This window comes from Anolis sagrei, chromosome 2 (assembly GCF_037176765.1).
Source record: "Anolis sagrei isolate rAnoSag1 chromosome 2, rAnoSag1.mat, whole genome shotgun sequence".
Lineage (NCBI taxonomy): Eukaryota > Metazoa > Chordata > Lepidosauria > Squamata > Dactyloidae > Anolis > Anolis sagrei.
Window position 1 is genome coordinate 138,345,062 of NC_090022.1, and position 16,482 is coordinate 138,361,543.

At 41.6% G+C, this 16,482-nt stretch overlaps 1 protein-coding gene across 4 annotated transcripts; it reads left to right on the plus strand.

The window, feature by feature from the left end:
* Positions 1-1,238: 1,238 nt before the first annotated feature.
* On the plus strand, positions 1,239-14,018 carry CNPY2 (canopy FGF signaling regulator 2). Of its 4 annotated transcripts, none has more exons than XM_067463904.1 (6): positions 1,239-1,598; positions 3,601-3,728; positions 5,982-6,097; positions 7,848-8,045; positions 9,150-9,246; positions 12,903-14,018. In XM_067463904.1, the coding sequence occupies exons 2-6, from the start codon at positions 3,629-3,631 to the stop codon at positions 12,944-12,946; spliced, it is 555 nt and encodes a 184-aa protein (XP_067320005.1). In that variant the 5' UTR covers positions 1,239-1,598; positions 3,601-3,628; the 3' UTR covers positions 12,947-14,018. The 4 variants fall into 4 exon arrangements, with proteins under 4 accessions (XP_067320005.1, XP_067320006.1, XP_060620073.2 ...); XM_067463905.1 differs by having other exon boundaries at positions 1,239-1,594; XM_060764090.2 differs by having other exon boundaries at positions 1,239-1,566.
* Positions 14,019-16,482: the final 2,464 nt, after the last annotated feature.

The following is a 16,482-nucleotide window of genomic DNA, read 5'->3' on the forward strand; positions in this document are numbered from 1 at the left end:
TTTTACTTGGGTGGTAGTGTAGTTTCCAACAGACCTCACACCTCTGAGGATGCTTAAGTGGCTGAGGGGGAAAAGGAAAGGGCCTGAGGCTGTTAGGAATGGTGAGAGTTGAGTCCAAAACACCTGGGGGGCCCAAGTTTGCCCATGCATAGTATATACCTTCTACACATAGCCTCAAGGTCATTTTCCCTATGTTATGTTTAACACTTTGTGCACACTGAACTACCTGAAAGCAAAGGTATAACTACCTCGGCCACCCACCTGGATAGTTTCAGACTTTGGAGTATTTTGGATTTCTGATTAAGAGATGATCAACCTGTATAAACTATTCTAGGGTATATAGTTTAAGAGACAACTGGCAAGCTGAACCACAAAGTGTAGAATGGAACACGGTTTCTCAGGGTGCATCTTTGTTGTTCATTCGTTCAGTCGCCTCCGACTCTTCGTGACCTCATGGACCAGCCCACGCCAGAGCTCCCTGTCGGCCGTCACCACCCCCAGCTCCTTCAAGGTCAGTCCAGTCCCTTCAAGGATGCCATCCATCCATCCATCCATCTTGCCCTTGGTTTGCCCCTCTTCCTTTTGCCTTCCACTTTCCCCAGCATCTACACTGCAGAATTAATGCAGCTTGACACCACTTTAACTGCCATGGCTCCCTACGATGGGAGTTGTAGTTGGGTGAGATGCCATCCCTCTTCGGCAAAGGAAGCTAAAGGCCTTGCAAAACTACAACTCTCAAGTTTATTCCATAACATTGAATAACTCCAAAGGGCCTCACCACACTGGAGAAAAAAAATCCACTTCAAATCCGGTTTCTGCCTCCTGCAGAATTCTGGGGTTTGTAGTTTAGGAAAGAGCTATACTATACTAAGAGCTATACTATACTATACTAAGAGCTAAACTATAAACCCCAGAATTCTGCAGGAGGCAGAAACCGGATTTGAAGTGGATTTATTCTGTAGTGTGATGAAATTACAAGTGATATGAAACTGCGTTGATTCCACAGTGTAGGTGAGTGCCCAAAAGAGGAAGGTGAACGAGAGCACGGCTGTCTCATCCACTTGTCGATAGCCACGTTGCACTCCGAAAGGGACCAGTTGAGCTTTCCCAATTATGGAATACACTTTTTTTGTAAGTGGGCGGGAAAAGCCAGTCCTCGGGAAAGGCGTGGCCAACTGGGAGCCCCGCCCCCTAAATACAAACAACCCTTCACTCTGGCCACGCCTTCTTTGCTCTAGCCACGCCCACGTTCCATCGGCCAACCGCGCTGTTCGCCACGCGAGCCGAAGGGACCTTGAAGGGGTCCTCGAACAAGATTGAGTCGTCCTGAACGCGCCTGTATTGCGAAGAGGCCGCTTTTTTTCCTGCGGGAGTGCAACACAAGGTGTTCGAAAAGCGGAAAACCAGGGTGTGTGGAACGGGGCGGGCCATCTTCCCGTGTGGAGCGGATGAAGTCGGACTAGAGGAAGACGTCCGATCAGGCAGGAGTTAGACACCTGCGAAGGAGAGGCACCTCGGTGGCTCTGATGTAGCCGGCACTGAGTTGGGGATCGAGGCGGTCTCGCGGTGAGAGCAGCAGAGTGCGGGGAACCGGGCAGGTTACTGTATGAAGCAGCGGGGGGCATTCAAAGTGGAGAGGAGGCGCAGGAAGGCTGAGGGGTGCGCCCACACTGCACAGTTAACGCAGTTCGACACCACTTTCATGCGATGGAATAATGGGAGGCACCGGTACTCTTTGGCAGAGAAAACTAAGGGCTTGGGAAACTACAACTCCCATGATTCCATCGCGTTGAGCTAAATTGGCGCCAAACTGCATTAATTCTACATCCTGGGTTGGACTTCATCTCTGCCATGCATGGTCTCTGTCAAATGGGGATGAATCACAGTGGGCTCCCTTGCAGGGTTGTTGGGAAGGTCAGAGAGATCCTGCATTACATGCCTTGGGCCCTTTCCACACAGCTGAATAAAGTCCCATATTATCCACTTTGAACTGGAATATATGGCAGTGTGGATTTAGGGCCCCTCCACACAAACCTGTATCCCAGAACATCAAGGCAGAAAATGCCACAATATCTGCTTTGAGCTGAACTATCTGAGTCCACACTCAGATAATGTGGGATTTTTTGCCTTGATATTCTGGAATATGGGGCTGTGTGGAAGGGCCCTTAGATAACCCAGTTTAGAGCAGATATTGTGGGATTTTCTGTCTTGATATTCTGGGTTATATGGCTGTGTGGAAGGGCCCTTGGAAGTATTGTTAGAGAGGATGCTCCTATGGTCCTCTAAGAGTTTTGCACTACAACAGGGATTCATTCCCAAACATTGAGCAAACTGGCTAGGGCTTCTGGGAGCTGAAGTCCAAACCACCGGACGGACCAAAGTTTGGGATCAATTGCACTACAAGTTCAATTACTCCAGCTAATATGTCCATCGGAGGGGAACTGGCAGGTTAAGGCTGGCACAGGATCTGTCAGGGAGTACCAACACTTGCAGGGTGATGGAATATAGAAGAAGAAGAAGAACTTTATTTTTCTACCCCACCTCCATCTCTCCGAAGGGACTCAGGGTGGCTTACATGGGCCCAGGCAGAATACGATTACAATAAAGCAATAACAATTAAAACAGCATAAAACAACATAACAAAAATAGCTAGCAAATATAGTTTTTTGTTGGGGGAAGATGCAGGCCAGGGATGCTGATGGCTTAACAATGCAGGATTATTATACTTCTGGTGGAGCCCCCGGTGATGCAGTGGGTTAAAGCTGCGGCCCTTCAGCTGTTTGGTCCTGCTTGGTCCTGCAGAATTCCTGCTTGTTAAGGCTTCTGGGAGTTGGAGGCCCAAAAAGCTGGAGGACCACAATTTGAGGATGCCTGGGTTAAACCCTTGTACTAGCAGGACTGCTGACTGAAAGGTTGGCAGTTCAACCTCTGAGTGTCTGTCTATATATGTCGTGTGTCTATGGCGTTGAATGTTTGCCATGTATATGTACATTGCAATCCGCCCTGAGTCCCCTGCAGGGTGAGAAGGACAGAATATAAATACTGTAAATAATAAATAAATAATAAATAAATAAATCTAGGGAGCAGAATGAGCTTCCTCTGTCAGCTTCAGCTCCCCATGCAGGGACATGAGAGAAGCCTCCCACAAGGATGATAAAATATCAAACATCCAGGTGTCCCCTGGATGGCTGTCCTTGCAGACGGCCAGTTCTCTTACATCAGAAGCTACTTGTAGTTTTTCAAGTCACTCCTGACACAAACAAGAAATATTTTTGGTATAGAATGAGGAGAACAACTCAACATATATCCCACAGAGTCAGTAAGAGAAGCAGAGGGAACCTTCTAGGAACCAAAAATAACGGTTGCCTTTGGACAGTTGCACAAAGAGCACTTTGTGCTTTAGCCTTGGCAGCAAATGCTACTTTTCAGAAGGCTGCTTAGCATAGTATGTTGTGTTAAAGAAGCCCTGGATGAGCATGAAGGGACACAGGCACATAATTTGAAGTTTTGTGTGGTTTTTCCTTCTAATGCAAGCAATTTGCTTTGGGGTTTCAAGAAACAGCTTGAAATAGCTTCCACAACGTCTGACTTTCTGTGCAGATTGTGGCCCTTGCCCACACCCACAAAGATGAATAGCTGGATTTTGAGCACGGCCTGCCACTCCATAATCCTCCTACTGCTCTTGAGTGGTGCTTTTGCCCGGAGGAGCCAAGATCTTCGCTGTGGAGGTAAACTAGCCTATTTTTAATTGATTTCATTCATAATGTGGAGTACGTAAAATTTGGAAAAAAAGGCGTATACTAAAAAAAATGATTATGCCTGCTGTTTTCAAACTTTCTGTCCTCTGAAAATTCTTTCCATACTGGCCCAGTCTACTGATATTTCTGAGATTTTTCCTGAGCATAAAGTCTACACCAGATTGCCGAGAGAGACTGGTATGTTGGGAAAACTGTCTTTCAGGGAAAGTTATCCATAGTTACTACTAAGTCTCATTTCGAGAAATCCTTGTTCTCCTGAAGAACGTCAGAGCTACTGTACTTACACTACAGTATGAGCTCCCCAAAGGCCATTTAAGGGTCACTTTCCATATTGTCCTTTTCCTAGTTTTTAAAACGAGAGAGAATTAATTGCCTCTCCTAGAAGACTCCAGAACTGTCAATCATCTTTTAAATGTGATAGGCTTTTTGGAGATGGGGAAGTTGCATTATTCCACATCAAAAGGTACTGATATTTCAAAAGGAGAAGTGTACTTTGTACTTGCATTGTTTTGTTCTTCTTTTGAAGCATTTTTAGACTTTGAGAGTTCCAGAGGCAGCTCCCAGGCGTGAATTATTTCTTTTTGTGTTCTGTCTCTCCTCCCTCTCTCTCATTTCACAGTTGCATGGAGCCAAAAAGTAAAGCAAGGGAATGCCTTATGATAAGGATTTATGTATTTACTATATTTATACTGCGCTCTTCTCACCCCAAAGGGAACTCAGAGCTGATCACAGTAGGCAACAATTTGATGCTGCATAAAAATACATACAAATGAAGTAAAAACATTAAAACATGAAGTAAATACATTAAAACCAACAGGTTAAAAACATTTCAACTCAAAATTAAAAGCAATGATGAAAACCATAGTCCGAAGCCATGCCAGTCATCATTGCACTATTCCATAATCACTTATTGCACTGAAAAATTGTTGTCTGAAAGCTTGGGCCTACATCTACATTTTTAATTACTTTCTGAAAGTCAGGGGTGGGGCCGATCGAATATCACTGAGGAGGGAGTTCCACAGTCGAGGGGCCACCACTGAGAAGGCCCTGTCTCTTGTCCCCATTGACTACACCTGCGAAAAAAGCGAGATTGAGAGCAGGGCCTCCCCAGAAGATCTTAACCTCCAAGGATACAGAGCTAGGAGCAGCGGGCTCCACCCACCCACCTGTGGTCTCTCATCTAACTCTTACCATAGACCCTAATCCCAAGGATCTGTCACTTATCATATATATTGCCTGCTTTTTGCAGCAGAATTTTCTCACACTACATATACCTCAGCTGTATACAGTGTGTGTGCGCGTGTGAAGTCCTTTGCTTGTGTCTTGAAATTGAATATCAAGAGGAGGACTTCATTGCTATTCAGTGGAATGAAAAGAGCCCTTTCAGGCATGTCTCAGTTCTGAATATAGCTCCCATACATGCATGGAACAATGTTCTTTCCCTCTCCTAATTATTCAGCTAACTCACAATTATTTAAATAGTTAAGGATTAACTTCTGGGGAGACTGCATAATGGTGGTTTTCAAGTGGTGAGGTGGGAGACATGCATATTGTCCTTCATGGGTCATGAAAGTAGCTGAGGGGATGGAGATTGGCAAGTGGCTAAGCAGAATAAAACATAAAACAGGAAGTGGTCAAACCTCTGCTGAAACCCACTATACAGTAAGACCTGTCTCTCATAATTGATTTCCCCTCACTATGTACAACTCTTGTCTCACTAATGTAGGTTGTAAATCCTCTGTACAGGCCTTGCTTAAATAAATTGTTTTCAGACCTTTCCATGAGCTTCTCCCATATTGTGAGGAAAACATTTGCTTAGTGAACAAACTTGGGGAATATTCCTAACTTTAGTAGTAAATCTCAGAGTTAAAGTTTGTGTGATGGAAGGAAGAAAAGGCAGTTGGATTTATCCCTTAAGAGTCAACTAATGAGAGAAGTTGAAAGGATGAAGTGGAACCTATTAAATGCGAAGTTGAGTAGAAAGGGAATACTTGGTGTATTTTTCCTGAGATCTTTATCTTCATCAGCCTAGGTAGGAGATGAAGTTGATGAGGTTTAATTTTGTGGTAAGGTGGAAATACATGGAATGTTCTTTTTTTAAAAGGTCTATAAACAATTTACCTTGAATGTGCTTTTTATATTATTGCCCTGGATTTATTTTATTTTTGACTGTAACAGCCTTGGTTACTTCCTACATTTTTTTCTTTTTCTTTGTGCTTTAAGCATGCCGGGCCCTGGTGGATGAGCTGGAGTGGGAAATTTCTCAGGTTGACCCCAAGAAAACCATCCAGATAGGTTCCTTTCGCATCAACCCAGATGGAAGCCAGTCCATTGTAGAGGTAAAACTTCTTATACTTGCATTATAATTGAATTTTCAAAGCTTTTAGCTATAATTCTCAAGATGGGAAGTCAGAGACATGGGCCCCATTTCACCTATTTGGATTCCTTTTTAAATCGATCTTTAGTGTGGCAAGAAAGTGCTTCTACTCAGAGGGTGATAGGATAATCCCCAGTACTTTCTATTTAATGTTGTTAAATAGAAATATTTTCCTGTAGTGCTAACACTGCTGAAAACTCTGGTTCAATAACAGAATCCATAAAATTTCAGCATAGGTGTGAAAATATGTCAAAACTGTATTCTATATGCCCCTTGGTTTTAACCGATTTTTAAAATTGACTGATGAATTTGTTTTTAAAGAATTTAAAAACAGATTTCATGATAGGTAGTTTAGGAGCCTTCGTGTGCAGAACAGTGATTAGTAAATACTCGTGATGAATAAATTAATAAAAAAAACAGTAAGGTGAAAATTTAGCAGATACATATTTACTGCAAACGAGCAAAGCTACAAAATAATACAAACTAAAGCATGTTCCTGCCCCTCCAAGCTATATATAAATCGGCTTTTGCATGCTTTTTTAATGCAAACATACAGTTGTATTTGGATGTTGCTTTACAAGATCTTGATAAAATTTTCATGGACTGTGAGTAATAGATAACCTTTTTATTCCAGTCCTCCTAAGTACCTGTCAGACAGGTGTTCCTCAAACGTCAGAGCTCTGTTTGCATCAGTACTTTCATATCTGCCTCTGAAAAGGCTAATAGAAAAACAATTTTAGCTCTTTTTTATATTACTTCTTAGACAACTAATTACATAAGCTTCGAGCTGGTTTCAGAAGGCCCTGCCTTCTTCCTTCAGCAATTACAGGACGCCTTTGATGAGATGTATGATCTTAAACAATGAAGATGTTCATACAGTGATTGAAATGCTCTCTGAGATCTACAAATCCCAAGGGAAGAAGTATTTGAAGGCCAACATTTACATCATGAATGGTTGTACAAGCAACAATTGGGGGTGTAGCTGAATATCTTCAAACTTTAGAGGCAAAGCTGAGAGCATAAGGCAAAGCTGGAGTCAGGATTTCTGGAGTTTTATTCCTTACACTGTATTGTAAAAGTTTCAGCTGGGTTGCTAATGCATTTGTCTACAGCAGAGAAATTAAAAGTTTCATAAGCTCCTGTTGGCTCCTGTTTTTGCGTGTGATGACACTGTTTTTGTGTGATTATGTTCATGTCCAGTTTCTCCAAATGATTGGCTACTCCTCAGTGGTAGGTTGCGTGAAACCGCTCTAAAGGTCATATGTTGAACCTCCAGCAACTGGTAGTAGAGTGGGAAAATGGCTGGATTTGTTTTTATAATGGTAGAGATGGTGAGGAGCCCCCGGTGGCACAGTGGGTTAAAGTGCTGAGCTGCTGAGCTTGTTGACCGAAAGGTTTCAGGTTCGATTCCGGGGAGCAGCGTCAGCTTCTGCTGTCAGCCCTAGCTTCTGCCAACCTAGCAGTTCGAAAACATGCAAATGTGAATAGATCAATAGGTACCGCTCCGGCGGGAAGGTAAGGGCGCTCCATGCAGTCATGCCGGCCACATGACCTTGGAGGTGTCTATGGACAATGCTGGCTCTTCGGCTTAGAAATGGAGATGAGCACCACACCCCAGAGTCAGGCATGACTGGACTTAATGTCAGGGGACAACCTTTGAGATGGTGAAGTTTTTTCAATCTGCCTCTGAGGCTGTGTGCTTTTCCCTGTAGGTGCCTTATGCCAGATCTGAAGCTCACTTGACAGAATTGTTGGAGCGTGTTTGTGAGAAAATGAATGACTATGGGGAGAAAGTAGATCCTTCCACCAACCGGAAAAATTATGTGAGAGTGATCTCTCATGACGGAACCAAGATGGACCTTTCTGAAACCAAAATTGATGGTGATGTGACATCCAGCCTGACGTTTGCAGTGAGTAAGACAGGGAATGAAGTTTGGTTAGGGACTATCCTTGTAGATGTGGGTTACTAGGGAAAATGCCTTCTGTGCTGGATCTTCTTGGTTGTGTGGTCTTTTTCCTGGATTTGACTGTACATTACTTGGGAATGTACAGTCTGTGATCCATGACTGTGCTGGGTGCAGCTGAGGAAATGGTTACAGAAAACAGGATAAAAGGAGTCTATAAAGCAGAGATGGAAAATATGTGGCCTTGCAGACATTTTTGGGATCTGTGTCCAGAATCAGAAGAAATTGTAATTCAATAAAATCCAACAAAATCAGCAGGCACAAAGGCTTTTTCATGGCTGCCAAAAGAACTGCACAAGCATGGGTTACATACAAAGATTGCCTAACTCTTCTGAAAATATAGGGATAGTTTCAAGGGTTATTTGTATTTATTGTGTCAGAAACAAATTGAAAATACAGTTATAATGCATTATAAAAACACAAAGTTAAACTTGGCATTATATTAAATGTCCTTTGACCAGAACCTGGCCACTTGGAGTGCCTCTGATGTCGCTGTAAGAAGGCCCTCCATTGTTCATGTGGCAGGGCTCAGGCTGCATTGTACTAAATGGTCTGTGGTTTGCTCCTCTCCACACTCGCATGTCATGGACTCCACTTTGTAGCCCCATTTCTTAAGATTGGCTCTGCATCTCGTGGTACCAGAGCGCAGTTTGTTCAGAGCTTTCCAAGTAACACAATCTTCTGTGTACCCAGGAGGGAAATTCTCATCTGGATTTAGAGTTCTAAGGGTAATAAGAGACGAATGCTTCTTGCAGTGATTTCAGCCCATTTAAAACGTGAGGGAATCTCTTCTTAATTCAGAGGCAACATTCAATGTGTCTGTGACTGCATATATTTGGTTCCTATAAAGGCTGAATAAGGTCCTACCCAAGCTTTTCCTGTCCTGAACAGTCTCTTATATGTTCCTTTGTGCCCCTTTTTGGTATATTGAAATTCTGATCTGACCTAACATTGATGGGTTGAAAAATGGGCTTGCTTAGTATACCCTTTGGATGGGGAGCAGGGATGTGAAAAAGCTGACTGGCTGATCTCCTTGGATCTTGTGTGCAGTGTGAGAGTATAGCTGAAGAGTATGAAGATGAGCTCATAGAATTCTTCTCCCATGAGGCAGAAAATGTCAAGGACCGACTATGCAGCAAACGAACAGGTAAGCATGAGATCATCCACTGAAAAAATTGTTTGTCCATCATTATGAGTAGAAAGCATACACAGTCGCTTATAGTACCATCTATGTAGTTCAGAGGATAGGAAGTATGGCTGCATTGCTGAGTTGATTGGTCAGTTAAAAACCTCCTGATCAATTTTAAAATGTCACCCAATTAATTTAAATACACACTTGCAATAACAATAACAAAATCTTGGCTGTCATATAATGTGAAGGGAAAGGAATTCCCCTGATTCAGAGAGAAAATAATTATGTTCTAAAATGGCACCTTGTGCCTAGAATAATGTGTCTTGTGTGCATAATATTACATGAAGTAAAGAACATTCTTCTTTGTAGAAGTGTTGTTTGATACACGTGTTTCAAACTTGTCTGTTTAATGGACTAAGATTTCTTTCACCCGGGTGATGGTACTAGACAAGCTTGAGTTCATATTTGAGTTTACACAAGTGAAAGAAATCTTATTTCAATAGATGTGTACATTTCCCACAAGAAATATCTGACTCAAGAACACTGAATAATATATTCTGTTTGTTAGCAGACAGAAATAGTACATTGTTAGCCAAAAAGTCAAATCTGAGCCCTTGCATGCCCTACAGCAGAATGGGCAACCTATAAAATACCTCTACCTAATTTCTTGTTGCCCCCCAGCCTTGTGTGAAAAACCCTTTGCAAGTGATCAGTTCACATATCTGCTGAGTAGTCCACTAGTTAGGAAAGGAAGGTGGTTACAGTGGAACAACAGCTGACAGTGGCAGAAACAAGACCACCAGTTTCTCCAGTTGGGGTTAATTCCTTACCCATCACTTGACTTTGACCTCACCAGACCACAGCATGCAGCTTCAAAACGTTACCATGAGGGGCCTCTAGATATTGTTGGGTTGTAGTTGTCAGTCCTAGCCAGCACAGTTGGGAGCTACATTCCAGCAAAATATGAAAAGCTGTAAGTCACCCAATCCTGAATTACTTGTGGAGAATGCAGCTTTCGGGAGAAAAGAAAGGCTCTCCATTGCTGTCCTTTATTTTTGTTTCTATGTCTAAGTTTAGACATTAAATTGTTTCTACTAACAATAATTTAGGATGTATACTGTGGTTTTGATTTGTAAACTTAAGAATGACACAAGGCACCAATGTGTAATGTTACAGCTGTGGGCTTAAGAACAGGGAAATGAAGGTTTAAATCCTTGTTTGGGCTAACGTTGAGCCAGAAACTCTGGCAGCTTAATCTATATACAGAACAGTTATGAGTATAAATATGGAGGAAGACATCTGAGGTCCTTGGAGGAAGGACAGTGAGATATAAATATGACAAGACAAACAGACACGCCTTTCTCTAGAACACCTTTTTTGGCTTCTGTAGTTTATCCTTTCTGTACTCAGTTTTGTGTATTACCTCTGATGTCCATACTGGGGCTGCCTCTGGTGGCACAGTAAAGTCAGGGCATTAGGATTTTTCAGTTCAATGAGCACAATTGTGGTTTATGAAGCTGCTTCAGGTTGCGGTTTACAATTTCTATTTGCCAGTTAATTTCAAATCTATGATTGTATCCCAAACAATAATACAATCCAACCAAACAATTTGTTTCCTTGGTGTCTTAATTTTAGGACTGTTCAGAAAATTGCATTGGATAGACCAATTTATAATTTTTTTGTTATGAAATAAGTAGATTTTCATGTAGTCCACTTCTTTTATTTTTAATATGTTTCCTTCATACTTAAAAAAATATTAATATAAACACTACATTAAAATATCTTGATTATTTATAGGTGAGCAGAGTGAAGAGTGGTATATGGTATATCTTCTGATGGGGGAAAACTGTTGCAGGTTTTGGAGTTATCAGGTCAAATATACCCAGAAACAGATCTAAAAGTTGAGACACCAAACTGTGTGTTGTAATTAATCTTTGACGGTTTGATGTGATGTTTGCATACTTTCATTTGGAATACTATGGCCTGGTGGCGCAATGGGTTAAACTGCTGAACTTGTTCAAATCCAGGAAGCAGGGTGAGCTCCTGCGGTTAGGCCCAGCTTCAGCCAACCTAGCAGTTCAAAAATGCAAGTGTGAGCAGATCAATAGGTACTGCTTCTTCTGGAAGGTAACGGTGCTCCAAGTGGTCATGCTGGCCACATAACCTTGGAGGTGTCTATGGGCAACACCAACTCTTTGGCTTAGAAATAACGATGAGCACCTCCCAGAGTCGGGCATGACTACATTAAATGTCAAGGAAAACCTTTACCTACTTATGTAAACTGCCATATCATTCTGTTTTGCAATGCAGTTGAATTGCATTAGATGGTAGTGTAGACGGGGCCTGTGACTGAATTATTTGCTTGCCTGGCACTGCAAGCAATACACTTTAAGTAGTGTAATTAAAATATTGCTGTTGAAAAACAGCTTCGTATTCTGTTTTGGGCCTTGGACAGTTATACTTCTTTTATTGTCTCAGTGTGTCCAGGAGACCTACATTATTTGCAGTTGAAAGAATGCGGAGATATTATTTTCTTTTATAAGCCCCTGCAGATAATTTTATGTTGAGTGCCTTTTTCTTCTCCTTTTTTGTCCACATCTCCATATTTTCAGTGCCTGCGAGAAGACTGTCCAGCGGCCAGTTGCCAGCATGCTGTTCAGGAAACTGGCTCTTCCTGTAGCATTGAGCTATTTTTGGACAACAACCCTGACTGTGCTGGTTTCTACCTGACCTTTCCCCTCCAATGTTTGAGGACTGGAGGCATGTGGTGGCAGTACTGCCAAAGTGCATCACCTATTTCTGACACTTAGAATTGTGTGTGATGCTTTCTGTTTCATAATAGGCCTCCTAGAGTATCCAGCCAAGGAATTAACACACAAATCCTCCAGTTTTAGGTGAAAAGCTGACTTAACTGAGGAGGTCTAGACAAAGTCACTTCTTAATAGCCATTAATGCTGTTATAGATCAACAAGATGAGGCTGGCAGCTGCTGTTGGCAGACAGAAGTGGCCTTAATGATTGGCTGGCAGCCAGATCAATTGCATATTCACCTGATCTGTCCATACAGACTGTTTGCCAAAGCTGTTGGGATTGCGTAGCTAGCTAGTCTCATGATGTTCATGGTATTTAGATAAGTTAACCCTGTACAATCCCATGACCTCAATGCAATTGCTAAGTCATCGTTGGCTCAAGTTTCTATTCAAAAGAGAGAAGGGAGGTTAAGCCATATTTTTTCCATCAAGTGAAAAATGATTTGACCCAAACAGCTTTGAGAAGAGGAGCCAGATTGAGAGAAGTGTTTTGATGAAGACAAGAGAATGCATCTCTTAAATATATACACACTTTGAGACCTACTGAAATGAACATAGGCTTCTCTCGCTATCTCTGTTTGGCTATCAGGTATTCAGAACATCTTGTATTTGCTCTCTTGGGATTTCCCACACATATAGATGTGAATGAAAAAACTTGCAGGACACATGACTGCAGGCAGGCATTATGTGGATTAGCAGGTCATACATTTGGTAGGCATTGGATTATGCAACATATAGTCATACTGCTAGTTCATGTTACTATGATATACTGTGACATTGTGTAAACCTGAATCAGCCTGCCTGTCTAGCTGGAAGTTCCAGTACTTGAACTAAGTTACTTGTTTTTCTGCTTCCTTTGTAGATCTTTGTGACCACGCCTTGCATCTCTCACATGATGAACTGTGAAATGCAAAGGCTTAATGGATGGGTTTATTCGTTCTTTGAAGACCACCTCCCCTTTTCCAGCTCCTTTAAGTCTGTTCCAAAAACCTCCTTTCCATTTTGGGATGTGCTCGCTACATTCGGTCTGGAAACCCAACGACTGGACAGGCAAAAGAAAACATGAGCAAAGCTTCTTTGTAGACTTTCTTTAGGAAAACAAAAGATGCTGTGTCCCCACTTGACTTTTTGTAAAAGTCTGCAATTATAAAACCTCTCATTTGGAACAGAAGAAACTTCCATTTCAGGACTGCGGTTCATTTTTTTCTACTGCATTGACAATGATTCTGTGACACGTATGTTTTTTTTAAAAAATGCTATTGTCGTTCTGCAGATGAATTAATCTGTATGTTGAGTCTGGAACTAGCCACACAATACATGGATTCCCTCCAAAGTTCACTAAAACTTGAATTATTGAATATTATTAGTTCTACTATTATTCTGCTACTATTTAATCATGACACTAGGCAGGTGATTTCATTTCTCTATGTAACCTCTTGCATAGGAAGAGTATAATAGAAGAAGGCCCCCACGTATTCATTCCAAACAAGGAGCTGCTGTAAAGAAGATCAATCAATGGCATAAGAGTGAAAAGGTTGACTAGCCATGTGGAGGCCCAAAAAGTTGTTGTCCAGTAACTATTTGACATTGTTGGAGCAATAGATAGATTGCGTTACTTCTTGGATATGTTGTGTGGAAAGTCTTCATACAATATTGCAGTGGCCTTCAGGAATTGTTCACTGTGATATGGGAACCTCATATGAACCAGCTAGGCTAGATTGCAAGCCAGTCTGAAACTGTTTTGTTGGGTTCCTTTTGAATCAATGGGCTGACCTTTGGGGAAGTCCAATGTCCATCTTATAGAATTCAAGAAGGTGCTGGTTTGAAGCATCAAGCATTTGGAAAATTAGGGAAAGGTGGGTCAGATTATATTCTTCAAAGGGCTTTTAAAACATTTGATATCTTTTCCTCTTATTTTCAGAATTTTGGATTAAAAGTCTGTCAGTGATGGCAAGAAAATAAATCATGGTGTGATTCACCTGGAGTTGTAAAAATTATTAAGATAATGGATGGGGTGCATTTTGGATACTCAAAATGCAATACATAAATGCAGCATATTACCATGTAACGAGAGAGGTTTTCAAGTACCTTGCAGAGCTGGATTTTCTTACTGCTTTCTTCCATTATGGGCGTGGTGGTGTTTAGATTCAGAAAACATGTATCTTTGAGTGTAGAAGGGCCTGATTGATCCATAGCTGGGAGCCTTAGGACTTAAAATGTTTGGAGGCAGAAAAACAAATGTGGTTAAATTCCCTTTTCTCACCTATTTATCATTAAGTGCCTGGTACAGCCTGGCACTCTCTGCTTCCTCCACCTTATTTTCCCTTCTCCTAAGCCTTGGATTACAACTCTTGCTACCTAAGCATGTTATGCCTTACTATTTTGCTCATGGAATAGTGTAACATATCTGGTTTCTTTTTAATGTAGGTTGTGAAGGAAGATTAGAACAAATCATGATTGCAAATTACTTATTAATAAGAAACCTAAGCACAACATTTAATACATTTGTATAACTACTGTGTTGCTACAAGCATCCCTCCTCTTCTGAATATGCTCATTTCCTTAACAATAATTGAAACAGTGTTCTTTTAAATGTTAGCTCTCAAAATGCTTCAGGACTGCTGCTTTTGGAGTAAATAAGAAAGCTAATGGAAAAAGCCGATAGTGAATGGATGGTAGGGCAGGTTTGGTAGCAAGAAAAAGTGATTTTTTTTGGGCATATTCCTAAAAGTGACCTATTGAGACACAATTGGAAGACTCATAAAATAAAAATCTGAAGAAAGGTGGAGGAGATCCTATATTGTGGGGATAATTCATTGCTGTAGAAGACTAAATTGCTCTTTAAAAGTTTCCAAAATCTTTGGAAACTTCCATTGGTTCAGAATGCACCAGTCAGGATACTGTTTTGTGTTAAATATTCTACTCATGTGATCTCACTATTGTTTCAGCAGCTTCGGAGTCACATGTCTACTCCTGAGCCCAATTCAAAATGCTGGTCTGGATGTAAGGCTATAAATAGCCAAGGACCAGGATAACCTGAGGGCAGCTTCTTTCCATGTTCAGGAATTTCACCTCTACTCTCAGAATCACACTTGATGTGCATTGAAGCTGTGGATAACATACCTTGGAAGAAAAATAAACTTTCAGGGTAAGATTGATTAACTGCAACCTTCCAGATGTTTGCATTGCAACTTCATAACTTCTTCACTTTCGGATATGCTGACAGGGATGAGAACTGAATTAAATTATAGCTGCCACTTTGTTAGAGAAGTAAAATATTACTTTTGAAGTAGTTATTTGCTTTCTCTTTAAGACTGAAGCTGAAATGGGATGACTACCCCTCCCACCCCACTCCACCAAGTATAGAAAGTGTATAAAAACAAAAACACTTGTCTTCCATACAGAAAAAAAAAACGTGTTTCTATAACTGCCTCAAATGAGACAAAGAGTGAATGAAAATGCCATTTGGACAAGGAATGCTGCTAGAGTGACCTGGTTCTGGTTCAGGTTGAGGACTCTGTACTCTTGTCACACATTCGCGGCATGAGGGCCATCGGGACACAGACTACCAGCAGGATATGTGTTTGAGGATTGGCAGGGAATGCCGCATGGGAAGGCACCGGCCCAAATGGCAGAAGACAGAGTTCAATAGTGTGACACTGCCTGTCCAGCTCATAGAATATTGTTCATTGTTTAGTAAATTTTGTGTTGTCACTCTTATTGACATTTTTATTTCTGCTATGCCGAGCAAGGGGTGGGGGTGGGGAGGATCCAGCATTATGTCAACATTAACATAGTGCCCTCAGTGCTGTTCCAAGCTAGAGCAGTGCTAATAGGTATGTTTTGTATTCCCTTTTATAAAGTAGCCCAGTCTCAAGACTTTTGCTGCCATGAGGAAAGAAAGAATGTAATGTCCACTTGAAGTAGAGCAGAATGGAGGGGCCCATTTTCTTACTTCAGAACTGACAATGGGATTATATTCTTCAGAGAGCTACATACCTACAGGATTCGGGGCAGGTTGCATGCCATACACAGCTCTTGAGTGTTTCGGGTGTTTTGCATGAAATGATTAACCTGCAGGCTAAGCAAGGGGCAGTTCCAGCAGCTTTGTATGAAGTGGAGCTAACTTTCTGTGTACCTTCTGTGCGACATTGCAGATATGCCAGGGCATTATTGTACTCTTCCTTTCCAGTAATACCTCCACAGCCCTTCTCCACTACTAAAACAATTTGCTGAGCTATCACTCCTACTAGAGTAGGCTTCCCTGTAATCACTCATTTCAGTGTGGTAAATGGGTCAAAGGATTGCTAGAACAATTCTGTGGGATGCAGCATATTGATGTGACTAATAGTACAAAACATACCTCTGAGACTGTTCAAGTCTGAGCATTTTAAAGTCTTGTTTCTCCATGCAACATACAAAATCACAGTGAATGTACACTA

Bases quoted from the DNA above. Each gene is read 5' to 3' on its own strand.
- CNPY2 (XM_067463904.1), top strand. From the start codon at position 3,629: ATGAATAGCTGGATTTTGAGCACGGCCTGCCACTCCATAATCCTCCTA. The intron at 6,098-7,847 runs GTAAAACTTCTT...TTTTCCCTGTAG, and splicing joins GAAGCCAGTCCATTGTAGAG to GTGCCTTATGCCAGATCTGA. The intron at 8,046-9,149 runs GTGAGTAAGACA...TCTTGTGTGCAG, and splicing joins CATCCAGCCTGACGTTTGCA to TGTGAGAGTATAGCTGAAGA.